Source organism: Cyprinodon tularosa, unplaced genomic scaffold (assembly GCF_016077235.1).
Source record: "Cyprinodon tularosa strain WSP-4 unplaced genomic scaffold, ASM1607723v1 ctg541, whole genome shotgun sequence".
In the NCBI taxonomy this organism is placed as follows: Eukaryota; Metazoa; Chordata; class Actinopteri; order Cyprinodontiformes; family Cyprinodontidae; genus Cyprinodon; species Cyprinodon tularosa.
This window is the reverse complement of record NW_024039276.1, coordinates 1-22,946: the sequence shown is the minus strand read 5'-3', so window position 1 is coordinate 22,946 and position 22,946 is coordinate 1. Positions and strand designations below refer to the sequence as shown.

At 42.4% G+C, this 22,946-nt stretch overlaps 1 protein-coding gene across 1 annotated transcript in view; it reads left to right on the top strand.

The window, feature by feature from the left end:
* The window catches only part of LOC119796290 (autism susceptibility gene 2 protein homolog), a 484,561-nt gene extending 463,527 nt beyond the window's left edge, over window positions 1-21,034 (top strand). Inside the window, 14 exon segments of the mRNA XM_038304784.1 lie at window positions 2,939-3,482; window positions 6,390-6,670; window positions 10,353-10,527; window positions 10,529-10,565; window positions 11,452-11,496; window positions 13,274-13,369; window positions 14,339-14,410; window positions 14,504-14,533; window positions 15,562-15,633; window positions 16,654-16,795; window positions 18,459-18,539; window positions 18,635-18,718; window positions 18,850-19,087; window positions 19,190-21,034. Coding sequence (XP_038160712.1) covers window positions 2,939-3,482; window positions 6,390-6,670; window positions 10,353-10,527; window positions 10,529-10,565; window positions 11,452-11,496; window positions 13,274-13,369; window positions 14,339-14,410; window positions 14,504-14,533; window positions 15,562-15,633; window positions 16,654-16,795; window positions 18,459-18,539; window positions 18,635-18,718; window positions 18,850-19,087; window positions 19,190-20,420 — 3,128 coding nt within the window. The 3' untranslated portion in view covers window positions 20,421-21,034.
* The last annotated feature ends 1,912 nt before the right edge of the window (window positions 21,035-22,946 follow it).

Below are 22,946 nucleotides of genomic sequence, written 5' to 3'. Positions count from 1 at the left end.
ACACCCGTTCACGTTCAAGGAAACTTAAAAACCGCATCACGATGGGTCTGGGCGGTCTGTCCTCGTCAGGGACTGGTCCAGCGGTGCGGTGGACCCGTTGTAGCTGTGTGCGGTCAAGCTCAACACCGAGCGCCTCAGAGATGATCTGTCTCACACATTCGTCCAGTTTTCCGCCCTCAGACTTCTCCTTCAGGCCAATTAAGCGCAGGTTCTGTCTCCTGTCACGATTAGCGGCGTCTTCAATAGCCTGGTGAAGCTCCTCGCACTTTTTAGCACTTTTTTCTGCAGACGTGCATAACTTGACATTCTCGTCTTCTAGCTGCGAGATGCGGCTTTCCGCTTCATCCAGACGTAGCATAATCTGGTCAACGTCATTTCGTAGCTCTTTGTTAGCTTCTTTTACCTCATTCACCTCTTCTTGCAGAGTTGTCAACAGCTGCCCAACTTTTCCCATTTCCTCCGTGGCTTTCTTGAGAGATTGTTGCATTTCAAGCAGCACACTTGCCTCTGTGGTTTGGCTAGCTGGTTTAGCATTAGCCCCGCTAGTTGTAGCATTAGCACCATGCTTGGCAGACGATGTTCTAGTCGTCACTGCCTCAAAACGGCTGACTGTCCGGCACCGAAACACCTATTGTACCTAAAGACTGAGTATTTGTCAGAAGAGACCGGATTTAAATGCCGGATTTAGATCAAATTGAGGGCTTTGATGAGCAGCTCCAATTCAGGCGACCATCTTGTTCGGTGCTCCCACGTGACCCTCCATTTAAACAGATTGTTAACATCTCTTTGCTTCCTTTGATATCATATAACCACGTTATGGACACTGAAAACAGCCAACTTTAGGTCGTATCTCATGGTAACGGAAGATTGTTATCAATTTATTTAATACTTAATGCAGAGCATTCATCCCACAAACAAAAAATGGATCTTTTAGTTGTTCAAGTGACCAATTTTAAGCAGAAAATCAACCATGAACAAGGACCATTTCTGCCTTTATTTTAAACAAAAACGCTTAAAAACAGAATTAGGTCTCCACACCAAATAGTTTAAACAGTTTTCGTGAATTTTTCCATCTTAATCACTGCTGTGTCCCTTTAACTACAAAGGAAGATAGCAGCTATGATACATGGCTTACTCCCAGATAACGACCCATTTCTCCCTCTGGGTCCCGTTACATACCCCCCCCTTTAATGAAGGGCTTTCCTGTCCGCTCACACATACACAGCTGACCGTCCCAAAGCCTCGCCGTACGTTCCTCGCTTTTATTGGCAGCTTTTGTTCCTCTGATCACAAACACACACCGACCTCATCCACCCCCCACCCGTGTTCTGCAGAGCGAGGTGCACTAGTTAGAAACTACATTACCACTGAAACACTGACAAACAGCAGGGTTCTGCATTTCCAAGAACCCAAGAGGGAGTTGTACTTATTTGTTTTCAGGATGAAGAAGACTGACAAATGAACCCCCATGGGAGGGAAGCTGGCAGATACTTCTCCTTTCTTCTTCTCCGCTCTGCGTGGCCCTGGAGTGTTCATTATGACCAGAATAGACACCTTCTTTTTAACGCCTTAGCACATTCTCAAAACAAGCTGTGGACCTGAGGGACGGCGAGGTGCAGCAGGAGAGTTGGGGATTCCTCCTCTGGCCGTCTGCTGCAGGGGGAGTGGTTTGCCAGCAGCAGGCTCTCTCCTGACCGATAATAGCATTTGGAAGTGGAGAAGATTGACGTGGATTAGGGAGATGGCTGCGGGGCTCTTCTGGTTGCCCAGTGCACCTTGAGGGCTAAAGGGATGTTTTAACGTTACAGATGGTTTACATAACGGAAAACATTAACTTGAAACTTTTCGCTCTTCTGAAGCGTCGGTTGTTTCTTATGTTCAAGCTGATCTCCTCTGACCCTGGTAAGAATCGCGGCTCTGAATGGAGCAGCGAGCGCTCGCTGAGCGTTTCCCTGCTAATGATGGATGCTCTGTCAGATCAGCCGGCTCCCGCTGGAGCTGGGCCGATGGGAGAGGTTTGTCAGGGAGATGGACGCCCCCGGTGACAGCTGGCTGCTGTCTCCACTCAGGGGACCTGGGGCCCGTCTAGAGCTTTTTGGCAGGTAAAGGATTTAGTTGGTTTCAGGAGGAGGGAGGGGGGACCCTTGTAAATTACAGTTTAGGTATGCACTGTCATTCCCCATGAGCCTCTCTACCTCTGGAGCTGAGTGCTGATCTCTGAGGATGAGGTCCCTTTAGAGGAATACCCTGGATGGAGCTTATTATCTATTGTTCAGTGTGGATTCAGCACCGCAGACATTATGACTTTTTTCTTTGGGCTAATTTGCTGCAATTACTGAAATGTTATCAAATCAAATCTGGCCGGACTGATCGGCGTCTTTCTTACATCAATGTTTCTTTGAGGGTCGCTCATTGTGCTGCAGCCAAAACCTCCAGCTATTAGAGTTAATGTTGTAATAGTGACTTATTAAATGTCCAAACTCTGCCAGCATAGTTTTACAGATTTTAAATGAAGTAACAGTGAGTAAAATCTACCAAAACTTGGGATGCTAAAAAATATGCAAACAACAACTCAGATCTACCTTCTGTCTCCTTGAACCCCAGACGGCCTCAGCAGATGGCCGCTCACACTGAGCCTGGTTCTGCTGAAGGTTTCTTCCTGTTTTTACTCTCCACTTTCGCTACAAGCATGCTTAGTTTGAGGGACTGCTAAAGAGTCAATGAATCGATGAATTCATCTTGTTTTAAAAAACTTTGAATCAATCTGACTGTATGATCTGATAAACTGTAGAAATAAATTGAATTGAATAGAACATGTCCGTTTTATCTTCAGTATCTTCATTTTGGGTCTTGTGTAATATTTTTTTTTTATTTTGGGTCCAGTTTTTTTTACTAAAGTTGTATATTTTCCATTTTTTTTCTCCTTTTTCTGCTTTAGGTCCTGATTTTGGCATCAATGCAGTCTCCACCAATGGCAGCCGGGAGCCTCACGGCCCGGGCCTCCTCCAGGTGTCAGGCCTAGAGAGGAGCCAGGAAAGGAGCCAGGAGAGCTGCAAGGACCCGCAGCCTCCTGAATCCAGCACCTTGAATCCAGCTCTTCCCTCGCCACAGCCTGAGGGAACAGTCTTCCAGGCCCAATCCCCTCCACAGACCCTGACAAACGGCTCGGACCAGGCTCCGGCTCCAACCCGCTCACTTCCACGCTCGGAGGCTCTCCCCACGCCTCGGACACCTGCAGCTCTGCCTCTCGCCCAGGGCCAGGAGACCTCACCGCCCCCTCTTCCCCGGCCCCAGTTACAGCCTGAACACCCTACCCACACTAGGCATCAGCCCACCCCAAACCTTCACCCACACCCTCCATCTCCTGCCCTTCCGACCCACCACCCTCACCAGCAGCACCCTAATCAGACGGGGCCTCATCGGCCCCCATCGCGCTGCAACCCCAGGCCCCTTTCTGCCTACAACGGCCTCAACGGCCACAGGTAAGGCCTCTCCCCTGTCATAAAACATTTTGCTGTATATTCTAAAAAAAAACTCAATTCTGTTGTTTTTTTATATATATTTTTTCTTGTCTTTTTCTGAAGACTTTTTTTCTTTAAGTGAATTTTACAAATTGCTTTCTTGTCACACTGTGTTTCACAGGTCGCATTTTCTTCCATTCAGGCTCGTTTTAGACCAATAAGAACGTTGCTAACGTTCATGCAGACAAATAGAAATGTATCTTTCTGACCCCAGAAGTGAAGATAATTTCTGTGAAACGTAATTTAAAAGGAATGCAATTTTATCAAACTTCTATAAAACTGAAATTTGAATAAATCTGAAAAAGTAAAAACAAATGTGAAAAAACTAAATCTGAAAAAAAATGTAAGAAATAAATATCAGAAAACTCAAATTTACTCTTAAGACATTCTTTTGCTTTTTTTTTTATATTATTTTACTTAATTCTAAAATGTTCTGTGCATACACTGCAAGAACTATCTAGAAATAAGTAAATTAAAATTCTTAAATTAAGTATATTTACCGTTAATTTGAGTAGGTAAATTAGATTCCCAATGGAATGAGTATTTTCACTCTTAAAATAAGATAATTAGATAATATGCAGTTATAATAAGACAATGAAATTGTTTTTTTCTTATTCTAAATATACACTCACCGGCCACTTTATTAGGTACACATGTCCAACTGCCCGTTAACACTTAATTTTTAAGCAGCCAATCACATGGCGGCAACTCAGTGCATTTATGCATGTAGACATGGTCAAGACAATCTCCTGCAGTTCAAACCGAGCATCAGTATGGGGAAGAAAGGTGATTTGAGTGACTTTGAACGTTGCATGATTGTTGGTGCCAGAAGGGCTGGTCTGAGTATTTCAGAAACTGCTGATCTACTGGGATTTTCACGCACAACCATCTCTAGGGTTTACAGAGAATGGTCCGAAAAAGAAAAAACATCCAGTGAGCGGCAGTTCTGTGGGCGGAAATGCCTTGTTGATGCCAGAGGTCAGAGGAGAATGGCCAGACTGGTTCGAGCTGATAGAAGGGCAACAGTGACTCAAATAACCACCCGTTACAACCAAGGTGGGCAGAAGAGCATCTCTGAACGCACAGTACATCGAACTTTGAGGCAGATGGGCTACAGCAGCAGAAGACCACACCGGGTGCCACTCCTTTCAGCTAAGAACAGGAAACTTGAGGCTACAATTTGCACAAGCTCATCGAAATTGGACAATAGAAGATTGGAAAAACGTTGCCTGGTCTGATGAGTCTCGATTTCTGCTGCGACATTCGGATGGTAGGGTCAGAATTTGGCGTCTACAACATGAAAGCATGGATCCATCCTGCCTTGTATCAACGGTTCAGGCTGGTGGTGGTGGTGTCATGGTGTGGGGAATATTTTCTTGGCACTCTTTGGGCCCCTTGGTACCAATTGAGCATCGTTGCAACGCCACAGCCTACCTGAGTATTGTTGCTGACCATGTCCATCCCTTTATGACCACAATGTACCCAACTTCTGATGGCTACTTTCAGCAGGATAATGCGCCATGTCATAAAGCTGGAATCATCTCAGACTGGTTTCTTGAACATGACAATGAGTTCACTGTACTCAAATGGCCTCCACAGTCACCAGATCTCAATCCAATAGAGCATCTTTGGGATGTGGTGGAACGGGAGATTCGCATCATGGATGTGCAGCCGACAAATCTGCGGCAACTGTGTGATGCCATCATGTCAATATGGACCAAACTCCCTGAGGAATGCTTCCAGCACCTTGTTGAATCTATGCCACCAAGAATTGAGGCAGTTCTGAAGGCAAAAGGGGGTCCAACCCGTTACTAGAATGGGGTACCTAATAAAGTGGCCGGTGAGTGTAAATGTCTTGTTCAATGAGCAAAGTGTCTCACTTACCTCCTCAATTCAAGAAAAAATGCAATTATTTTAAGAAAAAGTGACTTATTTAGATTTAAATTTTTTTGCAGTCTGATCAGGCTCCCATGTTTGAACAGAACATGAAATGTTTGAGTTTAAATAACATCTTTAAGTAAAATGTTTATGAGTTGGTTTTAATTAACAATTTGAACTCAACTGAAATCTGAAAGGAGGATTAATCCCTTTTAATCCCTCTCATTAATTATAATTTATTCAGAATGATTGAAGCCCAACCTCTCTGCTCAGATATGGGATAATCCAGCCTGATTTCCAGCGTACGTCCATGTTAGTCCACCAGGTCCCACAAGGCTGTCGGTAATCTGAGACTTCTTCAGAACCGGCTCCGTCCCATCAACAGCTTTGCTTCGCAGGCTCCTGGGACTTGGCTTTGCCTGCGTCTCCCTGTGCCAGCTTACAAGGCTTGCCAGCACGGCAACATGGCCTGGCACCCACTGTGCATAATCACGGCCGGGGCCCACAGAGAGGAGCGAGCGCTGCAAATGAGCTTTTAGGCTTAAAGCAGAGAGCTGTGGAGACACAGGCTCTATGACGGCCCCTGGGGGAAAACCCACGCACACATTCAGAAAGGCTGTTTGCTAACATGCTTGCACACCCCTCTATCCCTCTCATCCCATTTCCCATGCACATATTCTCTACCTGGCTCTGGAGGAAGTGCCGTTCAAAGACAGATGCTCACTTTGTGGTTTGCCAGCGGTGCTTGTTTTGCATCCAGGGGTGTTGCGAATTTGGTGTTTTTTCAGTTTACTTCAGTGTCTGTGAAAACCCCGAAGTCAGGCAAGGAGGCGTTTTTTTTAAATGGTATTGGAGGTGTGAAAACAGCGTACTTGGAATTGAATGTGGAAACAGATGGAGTTGAGGGGATGTGTGTTAATAAGTGTTAAATGCGACTAATCAAGTGTGGCTTAACTTCAACGTCCTTCTCCTGTTTTCTTCTTTATCCAGCAGCAGCAGGAGCAGCACCCCAGGCACCAAGCTGCACGGATCCTCTGCTTCCTCCTTGCACCTTCCCAACCAGCCGCCTGCTCCGGCGGCAGCTGCATTCCCTCTGCCTCTGGCTGCCAACCAGAGCGCCCCCCACGGCTTCCCGTCTGCACTGCAGCCCTCGCCACATCCTCACCACCCCAATATGTTTGCGACTCCAGCAGCATTGCCCCCACCACCGCCACTGACATCTAGCACCCTGCCGGTACCTGGACATCCTGCTGCTGGGAGTGCCTATTCAGGTAAAGGCATCACAGCATTAGCCCTAAAGCGCACCATATTAGTGCAACTCATTTATCAAGACAGGATATTTTCATAAGTTGAAGGCATTTGATCAGCAGAAACATTTGCACCAAATAAATGATAAGATGGTGATCCGTTTGAGGAGAAATGCTCAGCTCTGCACTATCTTTTCTATGTATATGCAGAAGGCCTAATGATGGTTTTGATAAAGGTGGTACAGTAGCAGCCACTCAAAACAGCCCTTCCCAGTCAAACACCCGCAGAATGGCAGCCCAGTTCCTGCAACTCCCAGAAAAATCCCCTCCATGAACCCAACATGTTTTTTTACTCCGACTCCACCCTCTCACTGAATTACAGAGTCTGACCAGGAGATGATGCTTCTCTTTGGATCTTAATGTCCACAAAACATGACAAAAAGAATATTTTAGTACAAAGATGAATATTTAGAAAGGAATTGTAGGGGACCAACTACTGTATGGCTCAACGCCCAGGGAGGCATTGAGCCATACAGTAGTTGTCAGAATTTCCATCTGGGTGTTACTTTATGTCGCAAGTTAGCGCATTCAGGTTGCAAGTCAGAAAACCTGTTGGTAGCATTCAAGCCAAAAACTACTAAAGAGGATTAGGGCCACTGAAAAAAAATAAATAAATTAACTGATTTTCAAATATTATTTCAGTTTAAAAAGGGAAAAAAAGTCATAATTCTGACTTTAATCTTAGAATTTGAATCTTAAGCTTAAAGGGCAACCCAAAGGAAGAGATGTGGGAGCACTCTAACTGTTAGCTTCACTAACAAAGATGTGAGTTGTTTGGGAAGGCCAGTAGCACATTGGTGGAAAATGGCGGAACTAGGTGACTTTTTACGTGCCTGAGGGGTCCTCGGTGATGCTGTTTCATTACTATAAAAGCAGAAGGTGATTAAAACAAGAGAGCTAGTTTAGTCTCTAGACAAGGCTAAAGCTTGATGCTAACATGTTTGTTAGCTATCAGAATTTAGTCAGAATTCTGAGATTAAAGTCAGAATTTGGATTTTTTCCCCCCATATTAAACTGAAATAATATTTAAAAATCAGTTAAGTTTTTTATTTTTTCAGTGGCCCTAATCCTCTTCCTTAAAAAACTATACTAACTAATTTGATCAAATGAGATTTTCACATTATTTGGCTTTCGGGTTTATGACACAACTCTTATAGGAGCAGCCATATTGGATTCTCGACCTTCCGCTTTTCTGTCAGAATTCTGATTCAGGAGGCAATCTGCAATAAAATTTGACTTCTTTGAGTAAAAAGACATTGTACCAAAGCACACCACAGTGCACACCATCGAAAACACTATACACTGTTTGAAGCTGACAGCCCAAAAGCAAGGAATATTGAGGTATCTGGGCTTTTCCAGTTAATTTTCTCTCATTTTCACTTGTTGTATGATGCACTCGCACAGCAGCAGGTGATAATAATTCACAATACATTTCTCTACATAACTGGGGACATTAATTCCACAAAGATTGTGCTGATTCTGTTTAGTTGGTCGCTTTTTTTTCAAGCGTTGTATTTAATGAAAGACATACATGTGGCTTAAAAATTTAATGGCTGTAAAATTAAATGTCTCACTGCATAATTAAAAATAAATTTAAGATCAAAATTAAAATTGTAAGCATTATTTAAAAAATTTCCTTTTTTTAAATTTAATGTAATAACTTTACCTTATATGTAAATATAAAGTCATTCTATGTGTTTTTGGGGGTCGCCAGTCTTATTTTTGAAGTTAGAGGCTGAAATGTTTAGGAAATGCAGCTATAAAGGATACCAGTGGTTTAAAACACATCTCGACAATTTTAGACTGATCAAACTTCAAACGCATTTTATTAATTTGCAGAGAAATTATTTTAAACACTTTTAGGTGAGTGGTGTTAGGAGGGCCCTTACGCAGGAGCCCTCCTAACACAGAGGCTAAATGTGTGTGTTTCCTTTTTCACTAGAGCTATAGAAATCAGTATCTTTAATACAGAATGAAGACATTTGGATTTTGCTGAAAAGTTACTAATAAAAATGTAATAATTCTAGCAGCTCTCCCTTCCCAATAAGGTTAAAGATAAAAAATATGGCAGCGATGTGGAATAGAAGGGGCAGGTTACACTGGAGCAGAGGCCATCTCTAATGTCTGCGCTCTTGTTGAATTTGGGAGAAAAGCTCCTGATTACTTGGAAATCCATCCTGCCTCCACAGGCTTGGTAAATGTTATTAGAACAGATGCTGCCGTCTCAGAGGGGCTCTAGTGTATCAAATCACAGCGTTTGACAGGTCCAGCAGTCAGACAAATCTAATCTTCTTGGGCTTTGCTTAAATTCAACATGACATGCTGATAATCCTGTTCATTTCCTGCTTATTTAGTGTAACTTTGTCATAGCTGCCTCAGAGAAGTTCATACATCTGGTTCAATATCATTCCAGCCTTTGTGGGAAAACACAGAATTAATGCAAACAAATGTGATAATTATAGATTTAAATATAGTACTTTAATATCCCAACATAAAAATTAATATTAAACCAAAGCTGCAACGCTCCACATATTCTAAATTATACATTCACATTCTAAAATCAATATTTTTATAACTTATATATATAGAAGAGGATTAGGGCCAGTGAAAAAATAAAAAAAGTTAACTGATTTTTAAATATTATTTCAGTTTAATATGGGAAACAAGTCAGAATTCTGACTTTAATCTGGGGATAAGATGTGAGTTAATTTTATGTACACATTGGTGGAAAATGACAAAATTAGGCAACTTTTTACGTGCCTGAGGGGTCCCTGGTGATGCTATTTCATTAATGGAAGAGCAGAATGTTATTACAAAAGAGAGCTAGTTTAGTCAGATTAAAGTCAGAATTCTATGAAAAAAGTCAGATTTCTGCATGTGTTGGATTCCATAAAACTTTACTGTAATGTATAAGGTAAGCCAGCAGGTGGCCGTGGCATCAACAGTGAAGAAGAACATGAAGAAACACAAAGATTAATGAAACTGAGCCAGGAACTCTCCTCGTACTCGTCATCTCCCACTTATCTGGGAACAGACAGCTCCTCTCTGAGAAGCCCATAAATGTCAAACATAAAATAAATAAATGTGGCATTTAATTATATATTATTATTTTCATATTTAATAATTAAAATATACATAAAAATACACAAAAAGAGGAGAAAACAGACATATTAAGCTTTTAGACAGAAAATAGTACTTTGTTTGTGAATCATTCAAGTTGCCAGAGAGACTTAAAGCAGGAAGACTGAATGTCATGGAGTCGATGTGAAGACGTTAGAAACGTTCTCAGCATTTTCACAGGAGATACACACAGAAGCTGCAGGTTTAGCAATGCCCGCTGTGCTAAACTGTAATTGCTCAAATGAAACGCAGGAGAGTTTCTTCACTATCAATTATAGACTGATATTTATCCACAGATCATGTCTACCTCTGTTATGATCTAAAAATGCCCCACTGACCATGTTCTTTGAAAGCAGTTATGCAAGGTTATTGTTTTACGCATTGGCGGTTCTAGACAGGTGCCATCCGGGGTGTTGATGGCAGCAGCACAGCTGATATTTCTCTCCAGGATGGAGTCACAGCCAAAGTGAGAAGTACTTTCAAGTCGATTGGTTGTTAAAGCTGTTGTCGTTCTTCTTTATTCCAGAACAAGACATTCTCCGTCAGGAGCTGAACACGCGATTCCTGGCCTCCCAGAGCGCAGACCGCGGCGCCTCGCTGGGCCCTCCCCCCTACCTGCGAACAGAGTTCCACCAGCACCAACATCAGCATCAGCACCAACACACCCACCAGCACACGCACCAGCACACGTTCACGCCCTTCCCCCCACGCCATCATGCCCACCCCAGCACCGCCCATGGTGCGTACCCCAACCAGAAATGTGAGGATAAGTAGAACGCACCTGTGTTGGGCTGAGGGGTTTTTGTGTTTTTTGTTGGGGGTGTTGTGTTGTGGACGTGATGTGTCATGGTCCATGCTGCTTTGTTATATGATGACTGTGTGTGTACCCCAAACCAGTTCCTTTATTCTCCCAGAAATAAAAAACACGTTATTCCTGTTTTTTCTGGCATATTCTAGCACCCCGGGGCCTTGACTGCTCGTATTTTCTAAATTGGAAATAAGTTGCCCAAAGCCTGTAAAATTCAGAGCCAGCTTTCAGAACATAATACTCTTAATTCATTCTGAATTTAATGACATCATTTGGTCCCGTTTGGGGGTTTTCATTACTGGCAAATGCGCTGCGTTTGAGCCGCTGCTGTCTGTTAGAAACGACCACAGGCAATGGGTGCCTGACATAAATACTCAAGCATTCATAACTGCATGGCCCCGCTGAGCATGGGCTTGGCTCTAAAGATACCTCAAAGGCATCACGGCGAAGCCTCTGACAGCTAATGAGGCCATAAAAAAACTCTTTATGGCCACAGTGTTTAGTCTCCACTGTGGAAATGTCCGCCCTGAGCTTACAGCCGAACGAGAGCCAGCCCACTCTGGTTTACAAGGTCTTCACATGATCACAAACAGGGAGAATAAAACAGGCTGGCTCAGGGAGCCGTTTGACTTGAGTCTCATTTCCCGTCTTTGATCTTGTTTTGTTTGCATGGGCTTCGTTCTCTAATGTAGTTTGTGATGTTTGAAATCAAATAAGCCGGGGGGGTTTGTTTGTTTTTCCTCTTGGTAATAATTCATGAAGTTTGACTTCTCCTCTTACGTTTCTGTACTTCGCTCTCTTTCATTTTTTCCTACAGTTTGACAAATACCCAACAAAAGTCGATCCCTTCTACAGGCACAGTGTGAGTTTCCCTACTGCATGCCATCTTCTCCTGTATGTTCCTGTGACGCTTTCCTTTCAGCAGCTAATGTGGAATTGTGATTGTTACTGGTAAAACATAACTAATTGCATTTAATGTTATTTCATTGAAAAAATAACTCGGTTACTTTGTTGATATTCTTTTTGTTAAAATTCTTACAAATAAATGCTCAAAACAGCAGCATTTCTTCCAATGCGGCTGTTTTTCTTTTAGTTTGTGCTGGGACTCCATCCTGCTGATTTCCTCTGCCTCTTTGACAGCAGCTGCTCATTGTTCTGACCTTTATTTCCCTCCTTTGTTAAAACTAAAACCACCAATATAAATTAACTTATTCCCTCTTTCTATACACTCGCAACTTTCTTATCATACGTTCCTAATCTTGACAACATTTTACCTAATTAAGACCGACTAAGACTAAGTTAGACTAAAAGAATATAATACAAGTACTGAAAGAAGCATACATTATTTTAGGGAGTTTATGAATTTTACACTGAACCATGAATTCCCGGATTTTGTAGCATTACATCTTTTCTTGTCCAGATTAAAAATCTGCATTATCCGTTGTAAAAACTTTAAAGTCATAGGGAAGTCATGTTTAAATGTCAAATCATTCTGGCTTAAACATGTATATAAACGTTCTCTTTATCAGACTATATTATCCCAAAATTTAGCAAATTTGTATTTTTTTTTTAAATCCTGTATTAAAATCTGTTTTTTTTTTTTTTTCATTATCTTATACAGGCCAGTTAGTTATACGTCAGCCTGAACACCTAAATTCGGCCAATCATATATCAACGATCATCTTTCAATCAAATTTTTTTGGTCATAGCATCTTGATCATATGTCGCAGCTAATATACGCAACGGTTGAAATAAGAATCATTTACTTTACCATTGCGTTACGTCCCAGTGACTCATCCACGACCTCTGACACTAAACTCTCCTCCTCTTGCATGTTTCCTCTGTCCATAGCGTTCCTTGACAGTGTCGTTTCTAAGTCACCAATTTAGTGCTACTTGGTCCAAATGGAATTTCCCATTGGGAACCTACTAGCACTAAGTTGCTAACTGGTTAGCAAGATGCTTCCAACAAACCGGCCACAACCAAACGTGATTGCGAACCTTCCACCACAACAACCCCGCCCCTTGATAATCGACCAATCACATTCACTTTATTTACTTGTGTAAAGTCGTGCACAACTCTGGAGAATTCAGAAATGCAACAGTTTGAACAGCCGTTTCCCTACGACTTTAAGCTTTTTTTGGCTTTGACCTGAAACTGGAACTAACTTCCATTTTAAACTGGTTAAGCTGGACAGGTTATGACAGCTTTTTCCTCACTAGTTTTTATGTCTTACCTGCTCCCCTCCCTAACATTGTTCTTAAAGCCCTTCATGGAGAGTTTTCTTGTTCTTAACATCTGCTTCCTCTGTATACTCCTTTCTTTTCCACGCACCAAGCTATAGAGAGCTTTGCTTACCAGATATCCAAAAGTTACCAAAAATTAGTTTCAGCAAATCAGTTGGATTTCTTATGATGGAAGAATTTTAGAAGTAAAGCTATTGTCTCACTGGGCTGATCTGTTTGACCAGATTGGTTGTAGTGTAGGGCTGTAATGTGCTTGTGCTGTCCCACTCTGATGCGCATGTCCAATCTGAATGAATGCTACCAGTTGGTTCCTTCTTGATCACCATTTAGAGGCCATCTCCTGCCCCTGGTTGGTATCTTCTAACCCTCCCTGTTTATTTTTTTCATTTGCAGCTTTTCCACTCATACCCTCCAGCCATGTCCGGCCTCCCACCTGTCATTCCCCCTACTGGACCCTTCAGCTCCCTGCAGGGTGCCTTCCAACCCAAGGTAAGATGCCACCATGAGATGCTGTGATACTTAGCGCCATCTGGACACAAGCATTCATATTGTTGAATTCATCTGTTGCCTATTTATTTGTTTCTTGGTGGGTTAGCAGCAATCGGACTTTTATGATCAATATGTGATCTTCGATTTTTTTTTAAAGCTTTGGCTGGCTTTTATCTGTTGCTGTTGCTTCTTAGAATCTCCATTATGAAAAGATATAAGAACAACTTTCAAAATATTTTTTCAATAATATCCTGTCATGTTTTATACATTTTACCATTATAATAAAAAAGGCCAAATGGTTAAGAATAAACATCTTTACGCTTTCTAAATTTGTAATTTGATGCTTTTATCTGATTCAGCATCAATCAGAGTATCCCAGAAGTAGACAGTTTTAAATCGAGCATGTTCCTTCAACTGGAACTCGGTTAACTGATCGTTCGGGCAGATGATCATTTCCCTGTTGGTCCACTGCGCTTTGTGTTCTTTGTTGTTAGTCGCGACAGCAGGCTGCTGTGACAGCAAATCCCATAATGCTTTGTGAGTAGAGCTCTCCATGCAAAGCATTCTGGGATATATCTGCCTCTTCTATCGGCCTTTCTTTATACAATTTGTAGAGACTTTTTCTCTTACGACCCTCGGCCATTTTGAAAGAACCGCACTCAGAAAGGTGAGCTTCATTGACTGCCTGAAACCGTAGCTCACCACAGATACTCTCCTGAAAGTGCGTAAAAAAAGATAGCTACCATTAAGATCTGGCCACAGTGGGTTTAAGGATTAAAAAAGTTTCAGTTTTTTTTTTCTATTAAAATTTTACACTTCTGTTCACAGGTGGGTTTTTGTGTTTGTATCTCTAAAAATGTGGTAGTGTCAGGGTTTTTTAGGTTCTTTTTTCATGTTTCCTATAAATTCATCACATCATACCTCAAATCAAAGACAAAGAAAAATCTAACCATTTCTTTTGCTCTGTAGACGTCTAATCCATTGGATGTTTCCACCAGACCTGGGGCGGTCCCTCACACATTCTTACAAAAGGACCCCAGGGTAAGAAAGTCTGCTCACAGTCATATTTTCAGCCCTAAATGACATCACCATGTAACTAACCTATTTGCATCTTTTCCCCTCTTTTTCTCGTAGCTGACGGATCCATTTCGTCCTATTCTAAGGGTGAGTCATCTCAGTTCAGGCATACACTGTTTTTTTTGTTTCCCATCATCACCTCACCAAGTGAACCATGACTGGCAGGATGGAGAGGCCTTAATATGCTCAAATTATCCAGCACACAGAGGAATCCCTATGCTGTTACTGAACAAATCTATCGGTGTGTTTGTGTAGCTGAAAACAGCGAAACAAAAAATCCTCTCTGGACTGACTTTTAACATTTGATGATTCATATAAATTGAATGGAAATTTGCTTCTTGTGTAAATCCACTCTGTGGGATGTTTATACTTGTACTTGCTGAGGCTAACTAGCAAAAATGAGTCAGAAATGATCTATTATTGTTAAATAATTGGATTTTCTGCACTGACCTCAGGAGTGGGTTAGCTTGTTAAATATGGAATGAATTTTATTCCATTATTGTTGCAATCAAAGAATGAGTTTTGTAAATCAAAATGTAAAAAAAAAAAATATTTCTTCTGCGGGTTCCTCTGGAGTGAGGTCTGCACTGACATTGGCAACAACATCTTGTTAGCGTCTGTATCGGAGATGGAGTGAAGGGAATGTGATCCGCAATATGCAGTTTGAAAAAGAAAATGCAATTTGTAAAACTACATACATCAGGAAAACAAATATTAGAAAATAAGAATCGAAAATAAAAAAATCTTAAACTGTAATTATTTCTAGAAGAAAAAATTTAGCTTTGAAAACCTTTATGAAGAATAAAACATTTTGGAAATAATAAAAAAAAGTTATAAAGTATGTTTTGAAAAAGAATATATTGGAGCAATACATTTTGAAAAACTAAAGAAAACTACATTTGTTTGATGAAAATGTTATTAAAAGTTTAATTTCCAAAAGGGATTTTTGTTCGCAACAATAATGTAACAAAATTCACTCTATAATAAAAATAAAAAATAAAAAAATCGATCCTTAATCAGCATTTGCTTCTGCTGTTCTGCTGGATGTTCTGCATGTTGTGTTTCTTGGTTTCGAGGTTTTTAGGTATGTGATCCTCTTTTCCTCCTGTTGACAGAAACCTGGGAAGTGGTGCGCCATGCACGTCCATATTGCCTGGCAGACATACCACCACCAACAGAAAGTAAAGGTGAGAGCTCATCTAGCTTCTCTCTGGGTTCTTTAAAAGCCAATTGGCTCAGAAAATAGTGATTTTGGTTTTAATTTCACTTAGAAAGTTAAACTCGTTAAAACCAGGGAGGTCTCAGCATAACGCTGTTTGGCTGTTTGCCTTTTCTCCTAATCAGAAACCATTTAAATTGGTTGGGTTTCCTGCCACAGACTTGGCTTTTATGCATAATCCACAATAGTTCTTATTTGTATGTTTTGTTGTTGTTTCTCTGTTGGAAAAACTAAAATGTGCAATTTGAACCAACTAGCTGTTGATCTGAGCTGAAGTTAAATAACCTGTAGGTAAACCTCCATGGTTGAATGCTGCTTCAGTTGAGTTTGGCCTTTTTTTCTCCATCGATATTCTGGCTTCACTGCAGACTAATATAAACATTTTATGACTTTTGTTGACCTGAACAGCAAAACGATTTTGGTCTGACGGTTAAAACTTGGACCCACTATCTCACGGCACACTGCTGGTGGTTTTGGAAATGATACAGCAGGATTTTTAAAGCTTTCAACCTCAATCCTGTTAAAAATATCTAAGCTGTGCTTTAAAAACTGGGCTGATGAGAAGACTGGAGAAACATTCAGGCAGAATTAAATCAGTTTGTAGGGGGCTGCTAGAAGGTGTGTGTTTGGGGTCCATCCTTATAGGCTGGAGCAAGCATTTAGTAAGTTTTAATGGGACTGTTTTCATGTTTAAACCTGTATGTATAAGTTTCCTGTAAATGTAGACCTAATTTGATTGTTTAAAGATAATTATTTGTTTCCTACCAGAATTTTGCTTTTCAAAAAGAACAGTTTAGATGCAGAACTAAGTCAAAAGGGACAGTCCTTAAAGAGACACTCCCTAGTCTGACGTTCAATGATTGAGAAGCGTTTACCCAAAAAGATAAGAAGTTAGGCAGGGAGAGAAGGTTCTGCTTGTCATGTTAGGAACAGAGGAAAGAAAAGTTCAACCTTACATGCTTCTCTGTGTCGATCTGGCGTCTTCTAGCAGCAGATGCAGGTTGACCCTCACAAGCTAGACTTCGGCCTCAAGCCCGAGTTCCTGAGTCGACATCCGGGGCCCAGCCTGTTCGGCGCCATCCATTACCCAAGTGACTTGGCACGGCCTGCTACGCTCTTCTCTGCTGCAGGTTAGTAATACCAATTAACTCTTTAAAGGTGCCTTTATGGGAAAAAAGATCACAAAACCACCTGATCCTCATAAAATTAGGTCATTCACATGAAGCATCCATTTTGATGGTGTTTTAGATAGTCCTTTTTAAGCCTAAATAGAATTTCAGCATCGGGCTCAATGAGCGAAAATATGCTTACATGTCGCCATCAGCTTTTAGTACCTCAGAACTACCAATAATACAGACGGCGACTGCTAAAAAAGGGATTCTTTGGTGTGGTCGAAACTTAACAGATAATAATTTAAAAAAAAGAATTATCTACAGTAATGCTAAAGGGTGATTTATACTCAGAAATCAGGTTGTTTGCGTGTGTGTCGCAGTGAATGCAGATATGCCCCGCCCCTTCCGCAGACACTCTGCTGCACCTCTCCAAAATAGTAGATGACCGCAGACAGGAGACCTCTGATTGGTAAAATCTACATCCGCTCTACACCATGCCTATTTCCTGTTGGTACCTTACCAACTTGTTTTGTTTGTATGACCGCCATTGAGGAAAATAACTTCCTTATTGCCTCGTCCTAATCTAAACCCACACTGAGTTCCTGATTGTCCCTCTTGCAATGTGGCGTGGAATTACATAGTGTAGACCACGCTTCAATGTTTGGCATAAATCAAAAATATCTGCAGCAAGCTCACTGCGACACACTGCTGCAGGAGGATAACCAGCCCTTAAATTCTAGTCAGTCCAAGTGGCCAATCACAGGCAGTTTACTTTCTCAGGTTAGTAAGAGAGAATCTAAAGGAAGATGCAGTCATGCTGGTGATAACTTGGGGGCCTCATGGTGTTGAATCTGCATGAATAGATTGTTCAAAATGCATGTGGAGAGTAGTTTACATGCGTGTGTTTTAAATAAAAACTAGCACCTGTTGGACTTTTGGTAGAATCCTTACTTCATATTTCCCTCCATTGTTACTGTAAATAAACATTAATGGCTTAATTTACTAACAAAAGGAGCAAAAACAGCATAAAACACAATAACAGCAAATAATACACCAACTGTCAGGGTTTGGTTGTGGTTTGAGGACCCAAATGCAGAGGCAGGGAGGCAGAGGTGAGTTTCTTGTGGATTTAATTAAAGGTAAACAGACAGCTGAGGCAGGAATCCAAATATCCAAAAATCAAACATGAAAAAAGTCAAACAAACCAGAAACCATGGAGACTCCAGTGGGAAAGAATCACGACGAGGTAGACACAGTGAGACGGAGTTGGAGGAAGTTAGACGAGGAACCAGCACTGAGGAACTGCACAAGGAGAGTATTTATAGGAGACTGAACAAAGAGAGGACTAACGAGCAGATTGGGAGCAGGTGTGAACAGAGCGGACTGGAAAGGAGCTAGGGAAAAAGGAGAACACAAGAGGGCAACAAATAAAACCTGAAAATATAAAATAGAATCAGAAAACACAACAAAATAAGAATTAAACCATTAAAACCAGAAAACATGGAGTAAAGTGAAACTGAAAACATAACAGAACCAAGACTGTGACACCAACAGGACACTATGCACCTTTAGATGCTACATTCTCATTGTTTATTTGCAGTTTAATGACAAAGGTTTTCCACCAGAGTTGTAATCTTCACTTAGTAATGTTACAACCTGTGTTCATCTCTCCCTTTCGCAGGTCCTACCCACCCGTCAGCCGCCCCGTTCGGCCACCCACCCCCTCACCCTGGAAACTTCCTCACCCCAGCATCACACTTAGGTAAGAGGACTCTTCCCTTTGTTTTTGTTTTTTTTTGGTTTTCAGGAAATGAAATTAAAATTGAAGCAACGTGTTGTATCTGTGCGTCCCTACAGAGCCTTTCAACAGGCCGTCATCATTTGGAGGACTGGGATCTCTCAGTTCATCTGCATTTGGGGGGCTAGGAAATCCAGCACTAAGTGAGTTTTAGCCTCATGATCAGTCCTTTTAGCTTCAATGCTGTTGAAAGACAGACTCAGGAGATAACTGTTGAGATGCGCATTTAACTTGCGTCCCGCTATGTTTTTTCCGCGTATTGAATCCCTAACAGCGGCCAACTCTGTGTTCGGCCATAAGGACGGCCCCAACGCACAGCAGCACTTAAACAGCAGCGGGAACAGCAGCCACCAGGAGCCGTGGAATCGCCTTCACCGCACGCCGCCCTCGTTTCCCACGCCGCCCCCCTGGCTGAAACCCGGAGACTCCGAGAGGAGCGCCTCGGTCAGCTCACACGAGAGGGATCGGGACTCGGATAAACGGGACTCAGTCGGCAAAGACGACAAAGACAGGTGGGTGCTTCAGAGGTGTCCAGAGAGAGGCAACAGCTGAGCTAAACTGGAATCATATTTATTCCTGAAAATCAATAAATCTTTCCTTTTTTGTGTTTCTAGGGATTCTGTAGAAAAGCGTCAACAGAGCCATCCATCCCCAGTCCCCGTCCATCCAATCAACCTCCTGGGCCACAACCGTCCCCCCGAGCATCACAGGAACCATCTGCCTCCTGCTTCTGGAGACCCTCAGAGGGACAAGGAAGCAAAGGCCAAAGAAAAAGAGAGGGAGCACCAAGAGTCTTGGAAGGACAACACAGATGACCACAAGCTGAAAGAAAGCCAGCACGGCGACAAGGACGCCCCCGTCATCCATGATGGCCGAGCGCCAGAGGAAAAGGTGCCCAGCAGGGGAACGACGTCGCCTTACGTCCGGCAGAACAGCTTGGAGCGTCCGAACGGTGGTCTGAGTCGGGAGGCCCTGGAGAAGAAGGCAGAGCTGTCATATGAGCAGCAGAAGAAGAACAGTGAAGTAAAAGTGAAGGAGGAGAGGAAGGAGGAGCAGGACGGGGTAACGGACAGGATCGGTGAACCCCCTTCACGGGCGTCCTCCACCCCGACGCTGCACCCACCCTCTTCGGTGTCTGTTCCCATGGGCATGGCAGGTGTCCACCCCATCAACAGCATCAGCAGTCTAGAGAGAACTCGTGTTGTGGCCCCCTTCATGGGTGCAAGCCCCCTCCCTGGAGCCGAGAGGTTTCCCTATCCAGCTTTTCACTGGGACCCAATGAGGGACCCCTACAGGGGCCTAGACATCCACAGGAGGGACCCCTTAGCCAGAGACCTGCTGCTAAGGAACGACCCCCTACACCGGCTGGCGGTTCCGCGCCTCTACGAGGCCGAGCGCTCCTACAGGGACCGCGAACCTCATGACTTTAACCGTGACCATGCCCACTCTTTGGCGCTGGAGCAGAGAAGGGAGCAGGAGCGCGCGCAGCTGGAGGAGCGAGACCGCCTCAACATGCTCAGAGAGGACTACGAGCACGGGCGTCTCCATCCCCCAATGCACCACCCCGTCCTCGACGGACACCTTCCCCACCCTGCCCCGGGCCTCATGGCCCCTGGACTGCCGGGCATGCACTACTCCAGGGTGAGCCCCTCGGCTGCAGCGGCCGCCGCCGCCGCGGCGCACCAGAGCAGCATCTTAAACAAAACCCCACCCACCGCCTCACTGAGCGCCCCGCCCCCTCTCATCCCCACATTGGGCGCCCGGCCCGGGTCACCCAGACGGACTACTCCCCTGGCCACAGATATCAGGGACAGACCGACTCACAAAGACATCGAGGCACGATGAGCGGCGTCCTGTCCCTCCATCCCCGTGCCTCACCGTCACTAAACTCACACCCAGCACTTAGCTTCGGACAGAGCGAGACTGTAACATAGCTGTGAATAATTTATGTGGGCAGAGACGTGTCTGCAGGTCTTTTTTGTACAAAACTTTAACAAAAAGAACATTTGTTTCTTTTATTTTTTTTATAGTTTGCTCCATGGTTCTGTGTGCATTCTTGATCCTGTTTAGCAAAGTGATGTGGAGTCAGACTAAACCTTGGAATGTACAGCTCCTTTAGCACTGACAGTCATGTATATAACGTGTACAGTCGCTGTGCTCACCCTGTATGGATCGAAAATCATGGTACAAATATGCAAAAGAGTGTTTCGAAAGCTTTACTTTGATTAAATGTAAATATAGGAGTATTATGGCTTTGATTCAGAATGTGCTTTTTGCTATTTTTCTGTTTAGTTTTGTTGGGTTTTTTTTTAGCATGTTCCAGAGATCCCACATACAACTATGCAACAAATGTCTGGGCTCCTGTTCTGAAAGCTGGCCTTCTCAGCACGGCTGACTGTGCATCAATTAAAGGAAAAAAACATGGCTGGAAAGACAAGCTTTAACCGGTTCAGATTAAACTAATCGACAAAGTTTAGAAAGGATCCTATCGTACGGTAAATTTTGGTGACAATCTACAATCTTTTATTGACTCAAAGTATTTTCTTAAATCGCAGCCGAGACGACGATTGATTCTCCGTCTCGGCTCGCGTTTTGTTCTGGTTTCCGGGGCGGGGGGGGGAGTGTAGTCCAGTCAAACACCACCGCAGCACATCCAGCCCAACCGATGGTGTGTAAAGTACGTTTTGGAGACGAGCTCTGTTGGTCAGACGGTGTGATAAAGTGCTTTCCTTAAGTTGTTGTACCTACAAATACAAAAAGACAAAAAAAGCAAGTCTCAGCTACGGGCCGCTTGTTTCTAACTTGCAGAGATCTATTTTAGTAGTTCATGAAGGTTTAGTTGTGCGCTTCAAATCTCTGTGATATCATGTTGTGCAGTGTTTTTTTTTATTTTTTAAATCTAATGATAAAACGTCCACCAGAGCCATAGTGGTTAGTTAATACGTAATGCAAAAAGATTGTTACCTGCAAAACTCTTTTGCCGTTTACCGTGTACAGAGGGGGTGGGAGGGTGGGAGAGGGAAAAAAAAAAACTTTCTAGCTCATGTACAAAAAAAATGAGTAAAAAATAAAGCGACTGAATCTTCAGCATGTTCCTCATTTAAACTTGTGATATGTAAATTGTGCCATGTTATTAAAAAATGTGTACTTTAGATGTCTGTGAGCCATTTGTTTTCCACACAGATTTATAAGGTGCCATGCAAAAGTATTCCCACCCTTTGACCATTGACCACATGACAACTGTTATGTTTCTATTCAATTCAGTTTATATAGACCCAACTCTCAACACATCACCTCAATTCACTTCACAGTTCACCAGATCATACTGTCAAACTGATTCAAAGTTTTCTATCTAAGGAAAACCAGTTGATTGCATCGACTCATTGATTCGAAGGCAATCTCTTACACTAAGCATGCTTGTAGCGACAGTGGAGAGGAAAAACTCCCTTTTAACTTGGACCCTATTGGACCAGAATTAGATTAAAATAGAGTAGAAAAGAAAATCCCTTTGTTGTCCCACAATGGTGTAAAGATGAAAGGAAAAACGGTCACACAAATGTAGACCTTAAAAAAGTGTATGTCAGGGCTGTTAAGTTTCCCCAACTTTAACCTATAAAGAATGAAACAAAAACAGTGTAAGACTTTTCCTGACCGTGCTTTGCAAAGGGAAAATACACAAAGTTTTGGGATCTCTCTGTGCATCTTCGTCTTGCTCCATGCTTGCAGGCTTATTTATTGAACAGTCAACACATTACAAAAGCAGGTGTTAGTTTTGATTACGCAAACTCTTACACATAGCATGAACTTTTAAGATAGGGAACATGTCTGGTTTCAGTATACGCTTTTTAAAAAAGGTGTGGGGGTCATGAACTTCAACTTCTGTGTTTCTTAAATGAAAAACAGGAAAGCATTCTTGCAAAACATTTGACCGTCTTATGACCTGCATACGCTGTTTCCACTGATGACAGTATCATAGAAAAAACAAATGATTAAAAGCAATATAAAAGATATAAATGAATAAAATGATAAAAACAACAGAAATCAAAATAACTCCAACAGTGTATAAAAATAACACAATAGTAAAGAGTTAAAAAAACAAAACAATAAAATACTGTAATGTAAAGTGTTTTCAAAATTGTAAATACTGCACCTGACGAATAATCAATATGCAGCTATGGACATTTTTACAGCAATGTATATTTGAAAATAGCAACATCAGAGATGTGCAAAATGACAGCAGCAGGTTATTCAAATTACTAAGGTAGAAACTGCAGAATCAGCATGAATGTAACAACTTAGAGGTTGTTGGGAACAGTGGTGGTTATCGAGTATTCCAGCAGCTGGGAAGAAGGATCTGTGATAACGCTCCCT